The sequence below is a fragment of the Homarus americanus genome, unplaced genomic scaffold (genome assembly GCF_018991925.1).
Source record: "Homarus americanus isolate GMGI-L3 unplaced genomic scaffold, GMGI_Hamer_2.0 scaffold4896, whole genome shotgun sequence".
Taxonomy (NCBI): Eukaryota; Metazoa; Arthropoda; class Malacostraca; order Decapoda; family Nephropidae; genus Homarus; species Homarus americanus.
In genome coordinates this window covers 4,979,106-5,003,845 of record NW_024749657.1, presented here as the reverse complement: position 1 = coordinate 5,003,845, position 24,740 = coordinate 4,979,106, and the positions used below count along the sequence as shown (strand labels likewise).

Sequence of the window (24,740 nt, the reverse complement as noted above, 5' to 3'; positions counted from 1 at the left end):
ATTAAAAAAACGTGAGCCACAGAACGTCAATCAACGCCATCTTTTGATCCCGCGACCAACTATACAGGGTATGCTATGTGGCTCACGCAACTTTCTCCTCGCTTTCCTGTCTTTCTTATTATATTCTTTGGGCTACATAAAGTGACGTCACTGTGCCTTGAGGTCGGTATTATTACACTCATTCCTGTCTTGAATATACTGTATAGTCATTGATATTCGCTCTCCAGGGAGCTATTACCTTATCATTATACTCGAACCAATGAAAGAGTGTTAGGATGATGGTGTTTACAAATAACTTTCGTGTTACCGAGGTGTTTGTAGCGCGAAAGGACAAAATATGACGATATTGTATTCCAAAAGATCTCTCGTGCCGTATTTACTGATCATATTCGAGTAATGATTTATTCTCAATTGAGTATCGTGTGGTAGGGTTTAGTAAAGGGGGCGCCACATTACTTTACATTGTCCGAGGAGTGTTTGACTTGCATTACACGAGGAGCCGCGAATGGAGGGGGGGCATCATACTGCTCGCCCCCTCCCCTGAAAGTCCTGCTTCAACCTCCCTTCAGTTCCTTTCTTCCCACTGGTTTCTCTTGTCTAATGCCTCACTTATTTCATCCTCTATCCCTTTCATCTTTAACTGGACTCTGAAATAAGAGAGACGACCCAAAAACATTCTACGAGTTCAGTTTTTTCTTTACTTCACTCAGAAGGATCCAGGCTCGTTAAAATCAAAGAAATATGCAATAAAACTAGACTTGGTGCCACTGCCACAGATCATCTTATTGGGCCAATAGTATTGTCTGGGCATAACACAGTCAGACAGAAAGTCATCCTCGCTGTGATTGGACCAATTTTTGTCGCCATCCCCAGAGCGCTAATTGATTGAGTTTTTACCCCGGAAAGCAAGGGCCAGTGACCTCCTCACGTGGAATTTTATTTTCTGCCCAATGCTTGTCCACGTTCTTATCAAGCACTGACCTTGTTCAACAGTGGAAAATGGTTTTGGGAAAATAAATTAAACCTATCATTACCACAATACACTTAATACCGGTTGCTAACAAAGTCCCTTGATGTTTTGTGCTTACGCTTGGGAAATTTATACTGTACTTTTTCAGTCTGTACACGTATTATCACTATTTACTATGTCTGCTATTACAAGACCTTGTAAGTCGATGCATAAGAGCTCTTTGAGTCTATGTTACTTTTGTATACTGTATAATTAAACCACTTAACACAGTTTGAGATTTTATGTACATGGCTGGACTAAAACAGCAGAACAGACTGGCCCAGGTCATGAACTTACCTTAAGTGGCACCCTGCGTCAGGAGGGTAATCATCTCATCACCACAACAAAGAACAAGAACTGGCTATACTTATTCGTCACTTAACCATGATTCTGTTAGCTGGCAAAGACCTGAGACTACACAGCTCAAATTATGTCAGGTGCTCACATGACAGCTACACGTCTATTATCCTGTTTCATAAGAGTGAGTGAAGACGTGGAGGGCAGACAGCATTTGTGTCTGTCTCTCGCTAACTGTCTGCCTCGATTTCTTTGCCATTGTGACCGAATCTGTCTACTCTTTCGGTTAACGAGTAAAGACGTGTCTGATTGTTTCTCTCTATCAGTGTGGTCCTGCACCGTCTCAGGGAGGGGCTTAGATAAAAATTGTGGGTTTTAACCAAACTTGGTACTGTATAGTACACATACCACAAAATCTTGCACAAAATTAAGTCGAGGCTTTGCCTACCTTAATGACCACCCAGTTAACTGGTCTCTTTGCCATTTTTTCTTTTTTGTTTAATAAACTTGAAATAAAATATTAAGATCATGAACCTCTTACTCCAGGCCTCCCCACGTTACCTCACAGCCACGGGTTTATCAGGATTTCTCTTCATATAAGAAAACAAAATTCTGTTCTACATCACTTTATACAATTTCATCTCCACTCATCACCAACAACATTGAGGACAGTCATCACCTTACGAGTTCATTGTTACTTTGCCGTGTAAGTACTTTCTGCATATCTTGTAAAGAGCTATTTCTCTGTCATATCAGCAATCTACGATTTTTCCATTTAATGTCATCCATAAGTTCTCCATTATCTTAATAATTTTTTTAAGGCGAAAAAGTGAAAGTGGCTCCCATAGGCATGGCAGCCTACAAGAGGCAGTGTAAATACAGTACAGTACGCTACAGTACAGCACACTGTATACCAAGACTTTAAACCACCAGGAAGCAACATGACTTGCACTACACTTGACTACTCTCACTGTAAAGATAGGTATTCATCTACAGGTGGGTCAACTGGGAGTACCTAAGGAACAACCCAGCGACTCTTAAGACAAAGATGTTTTTTCAAGCAAATAAACTTTGTTAAAAATCATCAACTCAGAACACAACACAGTATACCCTCCTTATGTCAGATTGTGTCCCAAATGGGGTTAGATAACTGTGAACCCATTAAGTAGTTGAAATACTGTATAAGGGTCAGGGTCTAGGAATCACCAAGTCTTTCATAAACGAATTTTTTACTCCTTATATACCACAATAAAACCCTTAGTGTACACTAAAATGAAAAATAAAACTCAAATACTTCTACAAATCTATTAACAGCTTTCAATGACATCAGTGGGTAAATTTCAACAGTATGGCTGCCCACACTCAACACTCCTCACTGTTTCTTTTCCTATTCCACAGTTTGTTCTGTACAGCAGTGTAGAAATGAACATGTAAAAATAAAGTAAAATATTAATTCATGTACAAATTAATTACTAGTAACATTAACTTCTCCTGGGGCCAGGGTGTAAAACATAATTCAATGTCATTTTCCTCTTTTAATGTCAGCAGCCTCCTTAACTTCCCCACTCTCAGAGGAGGTGGATGAATGGCAGAGGAAATGGGAGTGAAGTCTTCAATTGGGTCAGACCAGATAAGAAGTGGGAATTGTAGGGTTAACTCCAGCACCGAGATTCTGGCCATGTCATGGTAGTCACTCAACCCAAGTGTGATAATCTGAGTTCATTTTACCTCTCCAGGAGTGAGGTAGAAATTGTGGGATTGCAGCAAGTTTTGTACATAAGTCTGTCCTAAGTGTGTATGTATGTGTGAATATAGTGTATATCAAAAAGTTTAATGTGTATAGGAGTAAGTGTGTGCAAGAGTATGGGTGTACTGTATGTGTCTACACAATATATTTTCATACTGTAGTGTAATGGATATACTGTAGTGAAGATTAAACAATAACTGGGACACTGCAATTGTGTACGCAAGACTTTGCTTCGACATACCTGATGGCAACAGCCTCACCAGACCTGTGTCCATTTCCTGGTCACTGCTGCTTTTACTGGGGTGGCACCCTGGGTTTGTGGTGATGAGCAGAGGCACCATCCTATTCTTGATTTATCCAACAGCTACCAACAGGTAATCATGGCTAACCCACACAAACATGGGGAATAGCTGTAAATGTTGATGATAGTTTTACAAGATTGGAAAAGGTCTCATTTTTCCACATTATTAACCTTGCATGGGATTAAATTTCTACTTTTCCCATGGACTGTAAATATTATACACCTATGGAATAAATAATAATGCTAAACAGAGTAGAATATTTGCTGTCATTAAACTAGTGACACCGATTCATTTAGTAATTTATTTCAATATCTTGTCTTGTACATACAACTTTATGCAGGTAATTATATACAAATTGGTATTTTCAACAATGCCTATAGTACTATTTTATCACATCATGTTAATTTGTACCTAGAGCAAACACAATGACAATGATTCGCAAAAAATATATTCAATGACAAACGTAAAGAATATAAATACTGTATCATATAACTTACACACTTAAGTTAATATTCATGTCAGTGACTTAAATGACAAGAAATTCACAAATAACTACAAAAGTGTTTACAGAATATGCTAAAACCACATCACAAAACATCCAAACAAATGTTCAATATAAAATTATCATATTTCTCATTAGTCCATTATGAGTTAGGTGGTACACAGGGGATTTCCATCACAACACTGGTTACTAACGCTCACACACCACCTCTAAGCTTCACAAACCCAACTACAGTACAGTACAGTCCATCCTCAGAGAATTTGGTGCTGATTTTGTTAAGCAGATGAGGACTGACACAAATGTGTAGGTGTGTCAATTACCATTTGCTTCCTGTGGACATTAACCCTTAATTGGCAGCAAAGGATTCACCATCCCCCCTCCCATCATATGAATAAAAAAAAAAGAATTCAAGGAACATGAAATATTCACTGATGGTGGCTGCCGTCCCTACAGCTAACGCTAACCTCCACTGATGATGACCGCTGTCCTTACAGCTAGCTTCCACTGATGATGGCTGCCATCCCTACAGCTAACTTCCACTGATGATGGCTGGCATCCCTACAGCTAACTTCCACTGATGATGGCTGCCATCCCTACAGCTAACTTCCACTGATGATGGCTGCCATCCCTACAGCTAACTTCCACTGATGATGGCTGCTGTTTAAGGAATAAACTGTGTAAATAATAAGAGCTACTACACTGTACACATACAAATTGTGAGGTGTGAAAAAGGAAATAGGAGGACTTGGTATTGAAGGTTAAGAACATAAAAGCAAACCTCAGAGAGAATGTGTAGGGTTTGATCACCAATTTATTACACTGTGGCTAAAAAGAGGAAATTACCAATGGAAGACAAAACAAGGCATCCATGGTGCTACAGTACTTCCACCAGGCTGTAAGTCATCCAAGTACTGTTCTTACAACTTAACATAACAACACCCTGAATAATTCTGCATCATGGAGCTTTACGACTTCAGTTAATAATTCCACAGAGTTGACTCGTTTCCTCTGTAGCTTAACGAGAATACTGCTGCATATGCCTAGACTAGTGAGATCGTGACAGTAGTGCCCTGGTTCGCCCTGCAATCTACATGATATACAAGACTTCACAATGGAGAGCTTAAGCAAAGTTATAAAGTATTTGTGATGATGTATAAGTCTGATGCGAGTAAAACCATCATCGTGGCAGCACCGTTAGCTTGACTTCAAATGGATACTTACATCAAATTCAAATCCTGTAGTTACTGTGTCACATTGTTGTACTGGAGTCAACTTTGGCAACATTTCCCCATTTAAAACAGCACAAGATAGCTAATTCATAGAGATATTATTAATGAGGATGTTTCTAATCAAGTGCATTATAAGTCTGTTTACTATCATTATGGAACATCTTTAAAGCACCGGTGTATTTATCATAATGACAAACCACCACGGAAAGAACATTAAAACAAGTCCACCATAACACAATGTAAAACTCATCGTTCACTAACATTAAGGGGAAGTATACCTATGTATCTCTTACTGCCTTATATACAGTACTTTAAAAATAGTTTCTCTTAAATTAAATACAATCTGGTCTAGAGTATAGTAAATATTAGAGGCAAACTGTCCAAGGCTATACCTGATTACTAAGATTTGTTCCTATCTTTTTTTTAGGTGGTATACAAGTGAAAGTGTGTATTTGTACTCTACTGGGTGAGCAAGGACGACACAAGGGTAATTCTTGGCTGTGAGGTTTCAGAGTCTGAGACTGTCAGTGGTGCTTCCTCTACCTGTGAGGGAAAATTAAGAGTCAACATACTGCACGAAGAAATAAGAAAAAAACATTACAGTACAGTCTTGTAATAATCTTATAGATATCAGTAACGTATATAAAAAAGAGTTCAGTCCAATGCATGTCCAGACTTCTCTCAAAGGTAAGCAACATTTGGAGACAAGACCAACTGTTTTGGTTAGCTGTTTATATCCAGCTGTTATGTCTAAGCTTGGTCTGTGCACATGTCCTAAGTAGTTTTAGGGTATGACTACTGGTTATGCAGCATACTTGAGCAGCCGATATTAACAAAGTGTTTCCAAATTGAAACAGCACTGCAGATTTACTTGACAGTGGCAGAGGCAAACACAGAAGTTGAATATTAATTTTCAAGCCTCAAGTGTGTAAAACAAAAGTTATGCTCCACTGTTGCCCATCACCAATTAAGCTTCTATTATGGCAACTGAATCTGTTATAACTCAACTACTGAACTTTGAAGGTGGTTAAAATTTAGGTGAAATACATTGGGTGGCTGATCTTCAGGTGATCCAAATCTAGGTAGAGTACAGTATCTGTATTAACAAACATATTTAACAATAACTATACCTGTTGTAACTCTTGAGGCTGAAAGGCTGCAGATGTCTCCTCCTCTGTTCTGGTGCCATTACTCAGAACCACCATGTAGTCATCTAAAATCAGGAAGGTAGATACTATGAGCTGACTTGTGCATATATAAATAAACAATTCATCTATTTCTACTGTAAAAACAACACCGGATTCATCTTTCTACCTCAGGCTCCTAGGTTGAGAGGGTTAATCCATATCCACATCCTAATTTAATGTGGTGGACCAAATTCATAACTAATATATAAATTTTATTTGTCAAGTTAAAAGGTGAAAACAATCTGTTTACTTACTCTCAAGTTGGAGATGTATTGGTGCTAGTTGAGAGAGTGGCACAGAGGTAATGCTGCCGTCTTCACTGATGGTGACAGCGTGACTCAGGCTGGTGCCGTCCACTTCTTCAACACACTCCAGTCCTCCATTTGTCTCCTCTACACGACTCAGGTCTCCGTCACCTCTGTCGTCATCCCCCACGGTAATCTCCATGCCGTTACTTGGACTGTCCCTACGACCGTGGACTAGCCATTCTGCCACTGATACTCCTGGGGTAAGTAAAATAAAGGAGAAGTACAACAGAGAGAGATATATATATGTTCAAGTCATTTAACCTAACTCATGAAGAACATTCCTCTAATAATGGTGGATTGACCCCGGAAATCACATAATCTATTAAGATAAAAAAAAAAGTGAATTAAGAGTATTGTAGTTAGCTCACCTCCTTGTTGACCTTTACAGTGTCTGGCATGATTTCTCAGCACTGTAACTGAAGACATCAAGGCGCCACATCCTTCACACGACACAGCTGAACCTTCACTGGTATTGTTATCACCTGGAGTAAACAAAACAGTCTTAATATGAGGCAATAATCAAGCATCAATAAATATCCAATTCTTATTCTCTGATATAAACCAAAAGTTACTAATATGCTGAGAATTAATTATATAAACCTTCTGTTTGTAATAAATGCCCCCAAGACTCATTTAAAACCACTAGTGACAGAGTAAGGTCGAGTACAGTACAGTCGTCTTCATGCGTCACTTACTGAGTGAGTTGGACGGCTCGGCGATGGTGATGAGCTCTGTCTCCTCACTGTCCGTGGTATGCATGACAAATATATGATGCTTTATCTCCCCTTCTTCCTCCACCTCCTCGACGCCTTCGTTTTCTTCTCTGACGTGACCCTCTCCACCATTCTCTCTCTCTTCTATATGAGTGTTGATGTCTCCTTCATTTCCCACATTCAGTTGAGTGATAAGGATACTCTGCTTCCCAACTTCATCTGAAAATATAACAGTGATGAATGTTTCCATATGGTTGACTTTGATCTTGACATCCCAGTTTTTGATCAGAGGTGAAAATAAAGTGAATACTGAAGAACAGATTGTTAGTGTGAGTGCATTACGGTACTAAACTGCCTTAAATACCACGGGTAACACAAATATACTTTTCTAAAATATCACAGTTACTATTAATTGTACAGTATCTTATTGTTGTTTTTACCTCAGTTATATACAAACTATGAAATACAACTGTATCATTACTGGAGCATAAATAGTGACACCAAAAATTACAACACATCCATCGTTAAGTTCAGTTTTTTCTTACCATGTTGTTGGTCAGCGTTGGTGAGGCGAAGTATGTTAGCCGAGGCAGGAGTGTTCCCCTTCCCTCTACCGTGCAGACCCTTTACATGACGTGAACAAGCAGCTAGTTCATGGAAGCCTGGTGAGAATAACAACCATGTATTGTATAGACTTAGCCATCTGCTGAAAGACTAAATACAGTAATCCTAACCAGCTTGAAAGTCTAATTTGCTACCCATTAAACTGAACACATTAGCATTAGGGCATTAATTCATCAGGTGTAATGGTGTAATAAGCAGGGGAATAATCTTCAGGTGATCCAAAAAATCCCTTTTATAATTATGTGAGAAGGGATACATTACTTTATGCGTGTAGAGCCAACACTACCGCCACTTACTCTTTCCGCAGATCTTGCACACATAAGGCTTGAAGTTATAGTGACGATTCTTATGCTCCTGAAGAGTCTGGGGTCGAGCGAATGACGCTCCGCACACATCACAGCGGAATGGGCGTTCACCTGTATGTGTTCTCAGATGTCTTTCCATATCTCCTGTGGGCAAGAAGGGCATCATCAGAGTAGCTTAACTGGGAATCTCGAATAGAAGCTTCTCTCTCCCTATTAACACTTAAATGGTGCCTAAGGATTCCCTACTCTGTCCAAATATGCAAAAAAAAAAAGGAACACAGGAACACGAAACACCCAATGATGTTGTCCACTGTCCGCATGTGTACTGTGCTCTATCTATAATTTATGGTCACCCTGTACTGTATATTTAAGCACTGTACTGTACCTTTTGTAGTAAATCTCCTCTCACACTCTGGACAGGCAAAGGGACGAACTCCCTCATGACGGAGGTGATGGGTGATAAGCTGGGATCGCTGTCTAAAGGACCGTCCACATATGTCACACAGGTGAGAAAACTGGTCAGTGTGGATCAACATGTGTGCCTGAAGAATACCTGACTGTGAAAACCTCTTGGGACACTGTGTGCACCTGAGGAGAAGACAGACGTTTAGTGTTTATTGTTAGAAATTCACAAGCCAAGCAAGGAAAAAATATCTTAACTTTATACAATTATCTATAATATAAAAACAATAACAATATCAATGACTAAGATCAAAAGTATTGATCTTTAAATATTCTGAATGTATTAAATTATTTCAAAGCTCATTAATTAATATTAATTACCCAAATTTTAAAATTCTGAACCCAGATCCATAACCAGCATTTAAAAAGAGTTCACTTGTATGAATTGTGAACAAAATAAAAATTTTGACCTCATTTGCCAAAACGATGGTGTAATAGTTGTCATCATTAACACGATAAAACACCTTTTCTCTGGAACTGAAAACTAACGCATTTAAAGCCTAAATGATAGTCTATATTACCAAGAAAATTAATATACGGGCAATTTCAAATTTACAGGCACAAGACATTTGACGTTTTAATAAGTACTAAAGTGTTTTATATTTCCAGTAACACATGACTGTAACATTTACCAGAATTATACTTTGACCATTCAACACGAGACCCAAATGAGAGGAAACAGACTCACGCGTATGGTTTCTCTCCAGTATGTGTGCGCATATGTATCTTCAGGGACTTCTTCTCAGTGTATCTCTTGCCACATATAGCACACTGCCAAGGCTTCTCCCCGTCGTGGCTGGCAATGTGACGGGCAAGATTACCTCGGGTAGTAAATCTTGAGGAACATTTGGTGCATTCGTATGGCCTCTCTCCAGTGTGTGTTCTCTTATGAGCTGGGGAAAGGGGGAATCAATAAGCCTCGAAAAATTACTTGGTTTTTATACAGTCTGAAATAGGTTCCTTATAGTTTTAAAAAATTATACATATTTTTTCCATTTGAATCAGTTACTATTATCTAGCAAGACAAGACTCAGGAGCACGTGATCAGAGGATAACTATGACCAGTACTAATTACTGTAAGCTATGAACAGTACTGAAAATCATGTAATGTGTCATAAATTACTGGCTGAGATTCTATTGAGACTAAATTCCTTCCATAGTGACAATAATGAGCACACACACACTCACACACAAAAGGCCACAACAATAGCTCAGTTGGTCATTGGTCAGCTTCTGTATAAGACGAATAGAAAAATTTACAATACTATGAAGTGACAAAACAATTTCACATCTCAGCACTAGGGAATTTTCTGCCACAAAAATAAATGTACTGTATTACAGTATTGCTCATTTCACCCTCAGCACATGAGAGGACACTACAAAATAGAGTAAGGCGGATAAATTTTCCTTACCATTAAGAGCGTGACGATTTGACAGTCTTTGGTGGCAAACTGGACACTCTAAACTCTTGGTATGTGAAGACCTATGTTCTGTGGAAAAGGTTAAAACACGTCATTAATTTCCCCATACACAATTACATATTACAAGGGAAATACTACCCTCTTACACAACACCATGCAGAACAGAGATAAAAAAAACATACACCAAATACTCCCCACAACACTTACTGTACAAGGCTAAAGCTGTTCGACACTGTTTGGGGCATTTTTCGCACTGGTACGCCGTCTCCGTCTTGCCCGTTATCTCATTTTTATAAACCTTTTTGAATTTGTTCATGTTGGGCACCAGGACTGGGTCGGCAGAAATCATCAAGTGAACCGACTGTACCTGTGAAGATGGAAACAGGATGAGGAGAAGGACTAATGAACAAACACAGACTAGTTCTTTAATCTCTCTTAAGAACTGTCATACCAGATGTGTTTGACTATTTCATTCCCATCCCAAAACAAGACCCACCCACCCACCCACCTCCCTCCTCATGTTATCCACTCAAATACAGTACCTCATTCGGGTTATTCTTCTTTATCTTCTCTTGTCTCTCATTTTCCTGGGTGTTTATTATTTCTTGCTTCACCACGGTCTTCACGTTTGTTTCATCATAATATCCCCTTCTCTCGTCGTCGTCTTTATTTTCTTCCTTAATTCTCTTGGGGACATCAAGTAGCTCCGACTGTGGCTGAGAAATGCTCCTCTTCCATTCTATGACAAAAAATATATACCGTATATTCGTAATAATCAGTTATATGCAAGGTGATCTCCCTGGCAAATTGTCAAATACTGTATTAATATTACCTCAACCTAATAACAATTCCCAAAAATATTTACAAAAGGAATCCGTGTCACTCTTAGTAAAAAATGTCCGCTGTACACTTCGCCTTGTGATTCGATATTTACCTCTGTTCACGCTCTTGGATAACTTGGCATCGGCAGGATCGGTATCTGGGCCTAATGACAGACTGATATTATGGGTGTTAACGTTCTTACCTGGAATAACAATGTAAGAATATCATTATGAATACACAAATACAGTACAGTTAGACATAGTATATTTACTCCTAATATACATGTTAGCCCCTTACACATAAATACATTAAAGTTTAAGCTACAAAACTTCCACAATCGATGGATATTTTTGACTATTTGTTTCCGGGTAACTGGAGAAGACTTCCACACAGTAAGGAAAACCCGTGAATCCTCAAGTTTTATCAGTTTAAAAATTTCAATTATGTTTCCATTTTTTTCTAGACTATCATCTTTAGTCAACTCTTTGTTTTCCTTCTTACTCTTACCAGCAGTTATGTGGTGAAATGTTGTACTCTCAGCTGTTGTGGGAGAGTCATCACATAGAAACTGTCTCACTGCATTCTGATACAAAAATAATAAGAGTTTAATATGGCTTAGTCACAAAAGTATCTCTATAACCTAACAAAAGTGCTGTCTATAATCTCTATAACCTAACAAAAGTGGTGTCTATAATCTCTATAACCTAACAAAAGTACTGTTTATAATCTCTATAACCTAACTCCAGGTATCATAAGTTAACCAAAATATTCTATATATCAGAACAATAACCAGTTGATGTTATATTTAAGTTATAATCTGTATACAAATATCATACACACAACATAAAGTCTATAATTAGGATTCTCACCTTGTCAATTAGCACAGGTGAAGATTTACTCCACAGTGTCTGGATTTGTTTGAGAGCGGCGAACCAAAACTCAGCAGCGACTTTCTGATCTCCAGGAGGAATATGACTTGCTAGATTTACAATTTCATTCAGCTGAAATTAATGGCACATGTAAGATTAAAGTAAGTTATATAGAATCACCTGAAGATTAGACACCCCCAGCTTATTTCACCTGAAGATTAATCACTATAATGCTAACCTGACATAAATACTGTGTACCTTACCCTAATCACCAAAGGGCATTAAGGTGTATCTGGTGAAATAAGTTGGTGGTGTTTAATCTTCTTGTGGTTAGGTTAGGTTAAGCTGTTACTTCGCTACCAGTTCATATGGAAGCACTCGGTTGCTTAGCGTTAGGATTACTCGCTGGTAAGCTTATTAAAAGTTTAATCGTAAACAAAATTTTTTATTTTTTCTCTAGATAAAATTCCTCGTTTGTTAACATGTTACAGTATTGTCAAGTGTAACAGGCTAGAGTGGCAGTGTTTAGCTATATTACCTCTATCATTATTTATTTAGCTGCTTAAAGTATATGATGAACCAAAGAGAACTTGTTTAATGATTTTAGAGAATATTTACTGAATAACCTATCATAGCCCAATAACATAAGGCATCCACAGTACTGCTTGATGAACCAGCCAACCATAATACTGGGTTAAGGAGCACACATGGTGAGAAACATTAACCCCAAGTGGTGGGTGAGACATGTTAAGGAGCACACATGGTGAGAAACATTAACCCCAAGTGGTGGGTGAGACATACACCAGCCATGTTAATACATCCTCTCCTTAACAGACACACACAACAGGTGTATAAGTCATCTTTATTGAAGTCAGGTATGTTGCGGCCGCGTGTGAATTAAGACTATACAACATGGTCACTGTAGAGGCAGGAGCCGTCCCTACAGTGTTTGTTGTTTCCCAGAAAAATGTTGAGCATCACTCTGGCCATGGAGGCGTCACTCTCGCCGGGCCACAAGGCAAAAGTAGTGATACACATTTGGCCTATAACTACTTATATACGCCGTATTTTACCTTAAGTTTCCACAGGCGTAGGCCCTCTGATGTCCCTTCCATGATTTCGTCAGCAGTAAACAACTCCGATGTGCACTACGCACAGTAAACACTTATTAATACCCATTGTGAAGGCGGCCACTTTCGATCAACTTCGCCATGATGGCGACGTCTTCCTTGTGGGTCAAATTATTTTATAAAATGAAATCTTTATGAAAATAAAGATACTTCTATGTTATTGATTTAATAAAATTATTGCAATTCTACGTAATTTTATACTATATATTATCTGAAATAAAGAAAACCACACACTGAAACCAAACTATATTTAATCTTGCAGTCTTACATGACGTCACTACACAGCACTTCCCTTGCTTTACTGTTAACTCCTTCACCACTAGAATTAATAGTGCCCCTTGAGATGCTTATATACCTCAGTTTGGTCGCCCCTTGCCCGTCTGTAGTATAAGCTAGGTAAGTTCAGGTGCTCCAATCTCTCAGGGTAGTTGAGGTGCCGAAGTGCACTCACATAAGCCATTTTACAATCACTGGGGACCTTTGTTCATCCAGACATTTACAGAACAGGATCTTCAGGGGCTCGGCAAGCTCGTTGCACAACTCTCTTTTTACTTTTACTTTTATCCTCTTCACCACTGATCGGTTCGTTAGCCGCTTGGGCGATCGGTCAAGTCTCTGGGATGCACCATGTCAGGGCCGGGACTCTTGTGGACCCTTAGCTTTGACAGTTTTTCTGATACCCTTTTCTGTGAACATAATGTAGGTCAGTGCTGTGTCGAACCGTCTGTCCTTAAACGCAGGAAGGTTAATCGCATCCTCTCTTGTGAACATAGAGGAAAAGAAGCTGTTCAATGTCAACGCTTTATCCTGGTCAGAATCTGCAGCGTGACAAGAAAGAACCTGACTAACTACTTTGTCTTAACAATCATACCCAGCCAATCTGCTCTTCAACCCCATGTAGCTACTTTGTCTTTCCAATCCTACCATCTCCACCAGTCGTCCTGTCCCTCGCAATGTAGTTTCAATATTAGACAATTTGGTAGAGTTATCCAGTAAATCTTGAGTCACTGTCACAGAAAACGAAAACATTTGTATTTTTTTTTACGGGCATTAGCCCACCCGGACACAGGTCACTGACCCACACCGGGGCCCGGGGGGCGAAGATGTAATAATAATAATGATAATAATAATGATAATGATAATAATAATAATAATAATAATAATAATAATAAAAATAATAATAATAATAATAATAAATAATAGTCATAATAATTCATAATAAATAAAATTTATGATAAAACAAACAAAAATAAAATAATAAAATAATGATGATAATAATACAGTAACTGTTATAATAATAATAATTTTAAAAATAAAGAACTATAAATACAAAAATGAAAAAAAGATCAAAGGTGAGAAATGATATACTGTATGTTGTGTTGTCAATGGTAAGAGACACAATTGAGACCCTGCAATTGTGTGTAAATGAAGCAGAAAGTCAGATCAGCAACCTGGGACTTGGTCACATAAGGCAGCAGGGTCTACCATTAGACAACACATTATGCTTCCAATATCTTCCCAGTTCCTCTCTGTTTAATAGCTGCCTACTACCTATATAAAAAAACCCGTATATACTTCACTTTTAAAGGGATAACACGTGAAAATACTCTCCCATAGGGTCGCCTCTGAAAGATCGTGTGTACTATAGAATAATAAAGGTAAAATTTAAGAAGTTAAACAGAGGAACATATTCAGTAAATTTTAAGTATATATAGAAATAAGTATAAATAAAACTAAGATAAAGATGTAATATCAAATAATTCGATTTAAAATATAAAGAAAATTGCCCCAAATGATAGAATTAAATGAAATAATATATTTCCTTAAGAGATGGACTTACAATCTGAATAAACCTTAAATATTAGAGTACTATGTATCTTGCCAGGTTAAGCTCGAGATAGACCAACTGTAAAGAGAAGAATCACATGACCTAACTTGACCCCAAAACAACATTAACTTAGGTAGAATCTGAATAGGATTTAAGCTTGCATATTTACAACGAAATAAAGATACTAAAACCATTGTGAGAATAAACTACTAATATTTATAAAAGATCATTCACATACCTTCATAATGCTCTTCAAAAATTAAGTTTCCCCCCTTAGGAAATTCTTGAGTTGGCTGAAAAGAAAGATTCAAAAGTATGGCAATGGATTAGTGGGTAAGGGTGGGGACGGTCTGTCTGTCTATCATATATAATATTCTCTGTCTGTCATATCATTTATGTAGTTTTACTTTTATCCTCTTCACCACTGATTGGCTCGTTAGCCGCTTGGGTGATCGGTCACATCTCTGCTATGCACTGTTGGCAAGTACTGGGCATGCACTGGTTCCTGAATGTATCTGAACCTGCTCCAGTGCTTGTCTATATTTGTTTCTTTCCATGTCTGTCTACCTATATCTGTGTGTGTGTTTGTCTGTCTGTTGATCTGCTTACATCTGTCTATCTGCCTATAGCTGTCCGTCCGCATATATTGGTCTGTCTGTTTATCTGTCTCGCTCCAAGGCAGTTTATGTGCCGATTGGCTGAAATTTCTTACGGGGCCGTATAGCAATCGACTTCGGGAATATGCGACCAGTACAGACACGAGAAGGATATTATCCAGTGAGTGTGACCCTTGCTATCAAACATCTCGGGTTTCCTCCAAGTACTCCGGTTTCTTACTGAGCTAACACTGGACATACCTACTGCTCGAACGGCTTGCAAGCTGATCAATCAATCAATCAAGAGTACTGTAACTTCCTAATATCTCAGGGTTGGCGACCACAATCCTTTATTCTAAACATACTCGGGCTGTTTTTACCAATCCTTCAGTCTTGTATTTGTCTGGGGACTCAGTTTTTAATTGCCTAAATCCATCCGTCTTTGCCTTCCCCTAATTATATTCGTTATTATTCCACCACCCCTCGTTATATGACCAAAGTATCTCATTTTCCTTTTTCTGTACATTTCAAGTACAGTATTTTTCTTGAAGTTTTTGCTAATTTTAGTACTTCATTTGTTTTCCTGTCAGTGTAGGTTATTCTTATCATTCGCCTATAACACCACATTTCAAAAGCCTCCTACCTCTTTTTGCTGTCTGCTGAAAGTGTCCACGCTTCTGACCCATACATCAGTCCTTATCATATAAAGCCTTTCAGCAGCATTTTCCTCAAGTTGAAGTAAATGTCCATGTTCATTAGGTCTTTTAAAGGTTAATATTGATGACATATGGAGAGAGAGGCTGCAGGAGGCTATACAACATGGAGACACCAGGTGATCATGGCTAACCCTGCAAGGGTGAAAAATGGATGTAGAATATTGATGAAAAATATAACTACTGTATGTTAATTAGATAGATGTGTGGCAGCAAGTTGCTCCCATACAGAAATATTATTTTGTGCCATACAGAGTACAGTGCATCATATTTGCATACAATATATTATAGCATCTAGAATATTATCTGTTCATACAGTCTAGTAATGAGCATAATTTTCCATTTGTAACTGCCAAAACACCATTTTGTTTCAATTAAAACTTTATGTCAGCCAATCAGTGCCACTGTCCACCAGACAACACCTGTTGTCTACAGGTATGACAACCAAGGAACCACTTTATATACTGTACTTCCTCCAGGCCATAATAAAAGTAGAACTAACAGGGCAGCTGCCTGGAGCCCCAAAGTTGTTAAAAATACAGTAAAGCTACAGTACCGTACAGGTGTTTGTGTAATCAAAATGAAGTCCAATACAGTATTCTAGGATTCAGTTTCATATATTCCAAAGTGTTTTATTACAGTATCATGTTAAGTGGTATATGTGAGGGTAAAGAATGGAAACAAAATCAACTTTTAAACAATGCATATTGATAAAATGTTTATTTGAGACATTATAATCCTGTACAGACTTGTTCACGCACTCTGTATGAAAACCCTTAGCAAGAGTACTGGTTAGAAGTAGGTAGGAATGGAAAAAGACTGTCTTATATATTCGGTTAACATACACTGCCTGTAAACTCGGTATCATCTGCCTTAAAAATTGACTAGTCTTGAACACTACCAGATATAGGGTAAGTCACTAGTTTCAGAGATTTCCATAAGGGATTTTCCCCCTTGTTTCAAATATTTTTCATTTTTTTTTAAGTATTGGCTTTCTAGGAAATTGGTTCTTATTGGAAGTCCCAGAAACTGGTGCTTTACAATAAGTCCCGGATGAAGGCAGAAAATGTTTAGGTTACAACCACACCGCTGTAGTTCACTAGCACTACATCTCACTTTGTTTCATTTATTGTAGGAAAACGAATGATTTGTATAAAAGTCTCTTCAAAAACATCTACTGGGTAACGTGCTATACATAATCGAGTGAGCGGGTACAACAAAGTTATCTGGTATTACACACACTCCACGACGTCACACACTCCATGACGTCATCACCGAATTCCCAAAGAGGAGGTTCGGAAGTTCATGAAAAAGCAATGAGAAAGAATTTTCGGAAATGCAAGTTTGGACGTTTTCCTTAGCAGCAATAACCAATCAGAACACAGTACATGTGTAGTTCTCAGTTGTGATTGGCTAGCAGCTGCTTGGTAAAGTTCTCTCTTACGTTTTCGAGTTATAACTTGCTTTTTCCTGTAAGTACGAACACTATGCAAGTCTTGTTGAAGCAATATGGCCATAATTTCATTTCCTGAAAAACCACAGAACAATCATTGATTTTTTTTTTAAAAGACAGATTCTCTTACCTGATAAGAACTGATGTGCATGCCCCTAACAAATCATGAGTAATTTTTGTTTAAAAACCTTCCACTTTTATATTATCACCTACAGTCAACAACAAGTGAACAGCTTACTGGAAATATCTCATCATAATTTAGGAATGGTTGAATGGTACTTACAAGAGGTAATAGCCAGAAACATCAAAAAGTCTCAATTTGGCATTAGGTTAGGTTACATTCTGCAACTTTATACAGTATACTGACAGACAAGTCATTCATGCCATTAATTGTTTTGTATCTGAATAAAACATTGACACCCCACACGGCAGTTTCAGTGTACAACTGTCAGCCCAAACACAGCAGAATGGCTGTGCTGTAGCTACATTGTCTTGTTTCCAAAATGCAATCTCATGCTACATTATGCTGCCTGAGACACATTACATCATTTGGATTAACTGATTGAGAAGTCACTAATAAGAATGATCCAAAATTCTCTTGGCAACAGGCTGTAATGCTAAAGTGCATTATGTGAACAAGGCTTCAGAGAACTAGTCATAGATCCATGGTATGTCTTTCATGACCTATGCCACAATTCTGACGGGATGATGAAAATTGAGCTTCAATCAGTGATCCCAGATGGCTCAATTTTCCTACTTAAAAAGGGGTGAGAGGTAAAAAATGAACCTTGTGGCATTATCACAATAAGCTCAAAATCCCAAATCTCGTCATATTTCAATGACAGGCAAAGAGAAAAAAACTGAAGAGAATGAAGGCACACACGATGATACAAAGAACACACAACAGCTCTTTGTATTCTTCTAGAGACAAGGCCTGCACTTGGGGGGGGGGGGGGGCTCTGGTTTTAAGGGATTTAATTAGGGAATATTTTAAGTGTGGGGGCGATTCAACCTGTCTCAGACTAAATGAGACAAATTATGAGTAAAACCCCATTAAATCTCACCCACCACTATTCAGGATATTTTTAATACCAATAACTATGGGGATTAAACTGATAAACTGATTAAATGGTATCAAAGTCATTTGAAACTGATCATGCACTAGAGTTAAGTGGCTATAAATTTCCTCTCAAATGAGAATTCTTGATGACCCCTTATGGTTATAAAACACTTTTAGTTCACTTTGGTTGATGTAAAAGTTGTGAGGTGAAAAGTCTGACTGATGAACTCACTACTACTATTATTTAAGGAGTATCCAAGAATTCCCTCTCAAGATACTATTCACATGTACAGTACATCATTTTCATCAACTGGAAAATGGTATTGGGCTGCAGGCCAACAACATGCGGCTGCGGGCTGGACAGTGTTTGGACCGCATGGGTACTGCGGTGAGGATGTAGTGGTGGTTCTGCGGTTACGGTATTGATAGGCCATTACCCGCATGTTACATGTCTACTGAGGGCAAGTTCAGAAAGAGAGTTCCTGATGAAATGGAGAGTTCACTAAAAATCACAGAATCACAGTCAGTTATAATCCTGTGATCAATTCTACTTTCCATTTAATCAAACTAAGTTTTCTAAACACACCCTAAAACAATAAACTTTAAAAGAATGCCATCAATTATTTGATGGCAGTACAGTAGTACATCAGATTTCATAAATATTTAAAGTTCAGATCAATCATAGGTTATTATAGTTCATATATATATATATATATATATATATATATATATATATATATATATATATATATATATATATATATATATATATATATATATATATATATATATATATATATATATATATATATATATATTGTAACTGAGTTTTCTTTTAACAGACTCTTATGTGAAGTTTCTATACAATAAGTAGATAATGAAACATTAAGCATTTATGAAAGTGGTAGAGTTTTAGGGGGAGTATATACGGTAGTTCTCTGTGCATTTCAGCTGAAGAATATACAATATGGAACACTTTACATTGGCATTTTGGGCAATATCAGACTCAATGATGAGATGAGGTGAAGGCGAAAACTTCTCGACATTAAATAGTCCGTAAGGGACAGCCAAATGAGTGTGAGAATCGGTTTGTTTAAGTCACAAGGACAAATAATACTTTACACATCTGGTAGAATATCAGAGTCTCTGGCATGAATTCACAATAGAATAATCCAGTGCATTTTGGAATAAGTTTTTCTTTTATTTTAATTTTTTAATTTTTTATGAAGAATTCATGTATGCTAATGTTAAGAACCACTGTCCTGAACTTTAATTGCTTGGACTATGTCACTAGCCTCTATAGTCTTGAAACCCTCAGTCATACACAGTACAGTATATTTTGTTGCCCTTGATTCCATACACAAATTAGCGACTACTGAAAGACTGGGTATTCTACCTTATGTGACATTTGGCTGCATAATCAATATCATAAACAATGGGATCAAGATTGTTAAGAAAAAAAAGGTAGGAAAGAAAGAATAAAATACATTGAGGATGTCAACCAAACGACTGGGTGATGGCACGCACTAGGAAAAAAGTAAAATTTGACGGGCACGTGCCACAAGTTAACGTGTTGGACCTCATTTTTTTTTTAAACAAATTGTGAGTGACTTGTTATATAAACACTGGCAATATTTTCATTAGCAAACATTTTAACTCTTGGGTCTTGGTAGCAGGATGGAACACTATATATTATACAAAAAAGCACTTATGGATTTACAGTATAAGGATAATTGGGACCAACAAGGGCATCTTCCACTTCTTAATGATTACTTCTCTGGCTCCCGTTTTTGTGTCTTCCGTAGAAACTGTTTAAATATATTTTCCGTCTCTCGAGTTTAATTTACTTCAACTTAACCAATATTTTCTCATCTAAGTTACTACTGGTAGTACTTGTTGCTGCTAAACCAAATTGACAAGGTTATAGTAAATTTTACATACAATTTTGAAGGCTAAGTTGTAGATGAATGAAGAAATTGACTGGTCATACACCAGTAAGTTCAAAATACCCCAAAGTCTCTGTAATCTCAAGGTTACATAGCAACCTCATGATTACATAGCAGCCCCTAACATTTCCCTTCAAGGTTATGAACCTCCATGGGTGCCCAAGATATCTCAATACTGTTCCTAGGGTGCTATACTTGGCCCTCTCCCGCACTGAGGGCCAATTCACATAAGGCAGGACTTTTCATACAAAAGGTCAAAATGGTAAGATCATAAGGATCTATGCTAACTGATAACAACCTCCTAACCAAGCTCATCACTCCATTATAAACATAAATGTCCTGCAATGCATGCTAGTAATTCACCTTAGACCATCAGCATTTTCCAAAAGAAAGGAAGGCATATATGGGCAACAGGTATCCCATAACGAAAAAAAAGAATTTGCACAATTCCTTACAAAAGTTATCTTTTAGTACGGTGTTGGGACTTGGGACAAGGTCTGCTGCCTTCTTGAAACTTTGTACAGCCAATTTTTTTTTCCTGTTCAGTCAATCAGGTAAAAGTGCCAATTTATTTCCCCAATTTAACCTATTATTTCAATGGGAGTCGTGTCCAATTAAATTTACAGAATAAGACAAAATTATTTGGATGTATTGTTGATGATTTGGTGTAAGATGGGGCAGGAGAGCTGGGAGAGGGGGTCACCTCAGCCATGCTACCCCCCCTCCACACTGTTGGACACGCCTTCGTTGTGGACTTAAGATACAAAAGGTGATGCTGTCCACTGAAGTTTAAAACTAATGAGTATAACTAATACCCATACTACAGAAACATGCTTGAAACAATCAACAGACTAACTCTGCACTTACTACCAATGATGGACTCAAATCTTACAATATTCTCACAATCACGCTAGAAGACAGTGTGAATTATAGTATGAGTAAATGTCAGTAATTATAAATGCACACTACATGTATTGACTGATTCAAGTTCACTTTCAGAGTATGGCCATAAACCTGCACGGCTAGGAATATAAAAGGACAGCAGCAAGAGATGCCAACATAGGCATAGTCCATCCTCCCATGCATAAAGCTGCTCACCAGCACAAAAATCTCCAACTTTGGCAGGCAAATTGTTTTACTTATCGCATGAGAAAAGACCCAAAGATCCTCAGTCTCCATAGCGAACTGTAAATACTACAGACTAGTCGTCAAAAACCAGAAGAAAAGGTAACAAAGTCGTACTCAGACTACATCTAACAAACAATGATTAAGGACTGCATTCAGGAGACACACTCAAGCTAGCTAATATAGTAACAATGGAATGCTAACAACTGCTGCACTTGGAATATGATCTAGTGTTGCTATGTTCACACTCCCATTTAATATGTGGAAACCTTTTTTCTAATTGTAACTACATGTATTAATTAAATATGAGTTTAATGATGATGTGGAAACAATAAAATGATGTGAAATGCGTTGGTTGGTAGTATAACATCATGAGAGTATTGACTGATTTAAGTGCATTTCCTGAATACAGGCCTAAACTGACAGATAAATGGGAATGACATATCTCATTCTGCTCCTTTTTGATATTCATACAACTCTCATACAGGAGAGCTACAATAGTGGTGACATTAAAATATCACAGATTTGATAGAACATTTGTTGTATGTTTTAAATAAAGCACTTGTAGGGGATATGGTACAAAACAAACATGAAGAAAAGCCACAAATACACTCGTGGCCATGCTTGACTCCCCTGCCTAGGTCCAGTGCTCTACTCTATTCCCAGGCACTGCTAGTCAGGGCGGTGCCGCCCCCATCACCGCCTTGGGGGGATGGGGGCCCACATCGCCCTGTGGGATCCACTAGCACCAATCATCCTCATCACTGTCACTATGGCGCACCCCCGGGGCCGCCCTTCTAGGTGCTCCGGCACCTGCTGCACCTACTGGGCCAGGTAGCCGTGGCACTGCACGGTCCCGCCCTGGTTTGTACCCGTTAGGCACTGCTGGTGAGGGCAACTGACGAGTGCCCCGCCCAATGGCTACTGCCTGTTCAAAACTAAGTGGTTCCTCTGGCCGCCGCTCATATGGGTATTGGTCTCTGATTGGTGCCATTGGTGGGCGGCGAAGTGCACCTGGGGGTAAAATTTTCCCAGGTGGGGGCACACGGGGTCGAGCGCTCCCTTCCGTAACAGGTGGAGTCCTTCTCTCTCGGAACACTGGTGGCATTTCTAACTTGGGCACATGTGTGGGCGAGGCATTCAGCTTGGGAAAGTTGATGGGTTGTGATCTAGTGGGTGACTTGCCCCCAGGAAGGGTGTGATGGCCAGCACCTTGATGACCTGGCAGAGGTTGGGTTGGCTGAGGGCCTAGGTGAAGTGTTGAAGGTTTGTTTGGTGTGGGGGGTAATCGTCGGCCACCACCTCGCCTCTGTGGTATCGTAGGATAGCTAGAGCCTGCGCGCCGGTGTGGGGAAGGACTGCGTGACCGTCGGTCTAAGGAAGCTGTGCCATAATATTCTAAGGTGCGGCCACGGCGTCCTGCCGTCCCTGCCAGTCCTGTATGTGGTGAGGGGCTGCGAGAGCGAGCATCGAGCCGCGTAGTCATGTAGTGACGGTCTGGGCTGTTGGAGGCAGAACGAATGTCCCGCATGTCCCACGGTCGTGGAGGGAAGGGCTCGCGGCGCCGGCTAGGACTGCGGCCACGTAATGGAGAAATCATGCCATAGTCATCACCATGTAGTTTACCTGTAATATTAAAATCAGTCACTTGTTGTACAGTAACAGGAGGGAAAGTGTCTAGAATCAGCATATGAGCTTTCATCACTTCAATCTTTGTCACATACAATTAATGAATTGTATCTTATCATGCCAGACTACAGGTATAGAGAAAAAATAAATATCAAAATAAATCACTGAAGTATTTATTCCAATACACTGTACCTTACTCTTGTCTGAATAAAGTAATGAGGCGATCAAAATGGATTCTATTTCTTTCATTATAAAAAGCTTCTAAAGGTACTTCTAAAAAACAACTGATAAATCTGAACACAGTACTGTACTCGCTGATATGCTGACTCTTGTTTAATAACAGTAGTTCAAGAAAAGGACAACTGGGTGTTAAAGGTAAACTAGTACACTATAGGGAGGAACTAACATTAATTATACAAAACTGGTTAAAACACAAAGTATATCAACATCTGACATAGAATGTTTACTATACTGTACTGTAGTCAGTCACCTAACATGACACAGCTAAACTCAGTATTGTTGTAATTCTCAATATATAATCCCTTGCTTGATGTTTAACTCTTAATACAGTAATGTGTTTCATTAAACCTTAAGATATATCTACTACTGTATAAGTTAGTTAATCTGCATATTGGCTCCTTTAATCCTATCATCTTTACTAATGGTTTGACCTAAGAGCACTAGCGACTGTTAAACATGCACACAAAGTTACCGTAATGTATTTGGGGAAACAAAAATGAGATCGTTTATTAAAAGTTCCTCTACAAAAAGTGGCAGCAGCATCGTCAAAATTACAACAATTTACAACACTTACGAATCTTGGTAACTGAATAAATAAATAACATTCTTTAACACTTTAACCAGTAGTTACTCCCTGTCCCCCTTTTACTTAACTTCATCACTCTACTTGTGTTCATATTCATCATTCTCTCCTCGTACAGTCTCTTCCAAACTCAATCACTAACATTGGTACCTTTACTTATGAATCCCCCAGCTAGGAGTCATTACCTGTATACACGGTATAGAAGCTGTCTCACACTCTCCTGTGTTTCTCTGTACCAAACTTTCTCTCTCTGTTGTATGTCTAGTTGTCTACTCTAACTAGGAACTCGTATCCCTGACTTACTCTAACACTTCATTGTTCTATCTATAAATAATCGGAGTAGCATTTAACACTTTCCCACTCTATCACGTGCTTTTTGTCGAGCTATAAAAGCCACAAATAAATTCTTTCCTTCTCTAAATTCTGATTACTAATTCTTCCTTATACACTGTACTGTTCTGTATTTTCCCTGGTATATTCAATGGTCTTAATCCTCTATAATTCTCTTAGTTATATTTTCTCTAATCTACACAACTTATACTGTACACTCTTTTACATGCAATCAACATTTCCGCAGCGATTCCCTCCCCTCTCGGAGCCTTACATCTTACCTCCTCGCCACTCACGATATATTTCTCTT

At 38.4% G+C, this 24,740-nt stretch overlaps 2 protein-coding genes across 10 annotated transcripts in view; both read right to left on the bottom strand.

Moving 5' to 3' along the window:
- Window positions 1-3,638: 3,638 nt before the first annotated feature.
- LOC121853449 (oocyte zinc finger protein XlCOF6-like) lies at window positions 3,639-13,044 on the bottom strand. 3 transcript variants are annotated; one of them, XM_042347591.1, is made up of 16 exons: window positions 12,871-13,044; window positions 11,798-11,929; window positions 11,436-11,511; window positions 11,041-11,130; window positions 10,649-10,845; window positions 10,314-10,473; window positions 10,098-10,175; window positions 9,374-9,578; window positions 8,609-8,811; window positions 8,215-8,367; window positions 7,840-7,956; window positions 7,277-7,513; window positions 6,950-7,063; window positions 6,528-6,776; window positions 6,217-6,299; window positions 3,639-5,629 (listed from the first exon to the last, which is right to left on the bottom strand). In XM_042347591.1, the coding sequence occupies exons 1-16, from the start codon at window positions 12,910-12,912 to the stop codon at window positions 5,546-5,548; spliced, it is 2,220 nt and encodes a 739-aa protein (XP_042203525.1). In that variant the 5' UTR covers window positions 12,913-13,044; the 3' UTR covers window positions 3,639-5,545. The 3 variants fall into 3 exon arrangements, with proteins under 3 accessions (XP_042203525.1, XP_042203526.1, XP_042203524.1); XM_042347592.1 differs by lacking the exon at window positions 12,871-13,044 and adding an exon at window positions 12,599-12,806; XM_042347590.1 differs by lacking the exon at window positions 12,871-13,044 and adding an exon at window positions 12,640-12,806.
- Window positions 13,045-16,752: 3,708 nt separating this feature from the next.
- LOC121853487 (voltage-dependent calcium channel type A subunit alpha-1-like) overlaps window positions 16,753-24,740 on the bottom strand; it is a 237,225-nt gene continuing 229,237 nt past the window's right edge. For all 7 annotated transcript variants that reach the window (XM_042347629.1, XM_042347632.1, XM_042347630.1 and 4 more), the window contains one exon: window positions 16,753-23,274. In XM_042347629.1, coding sequence (XP_042203563.1) covers window positions 22,391-23,274 — 884 coding nt within the window. In that variant the 3' untranslated portion in view covers window positions 16,753-22,390. The remainder of the gene's footprint in view (window positions 23,275-24,740) is intronic.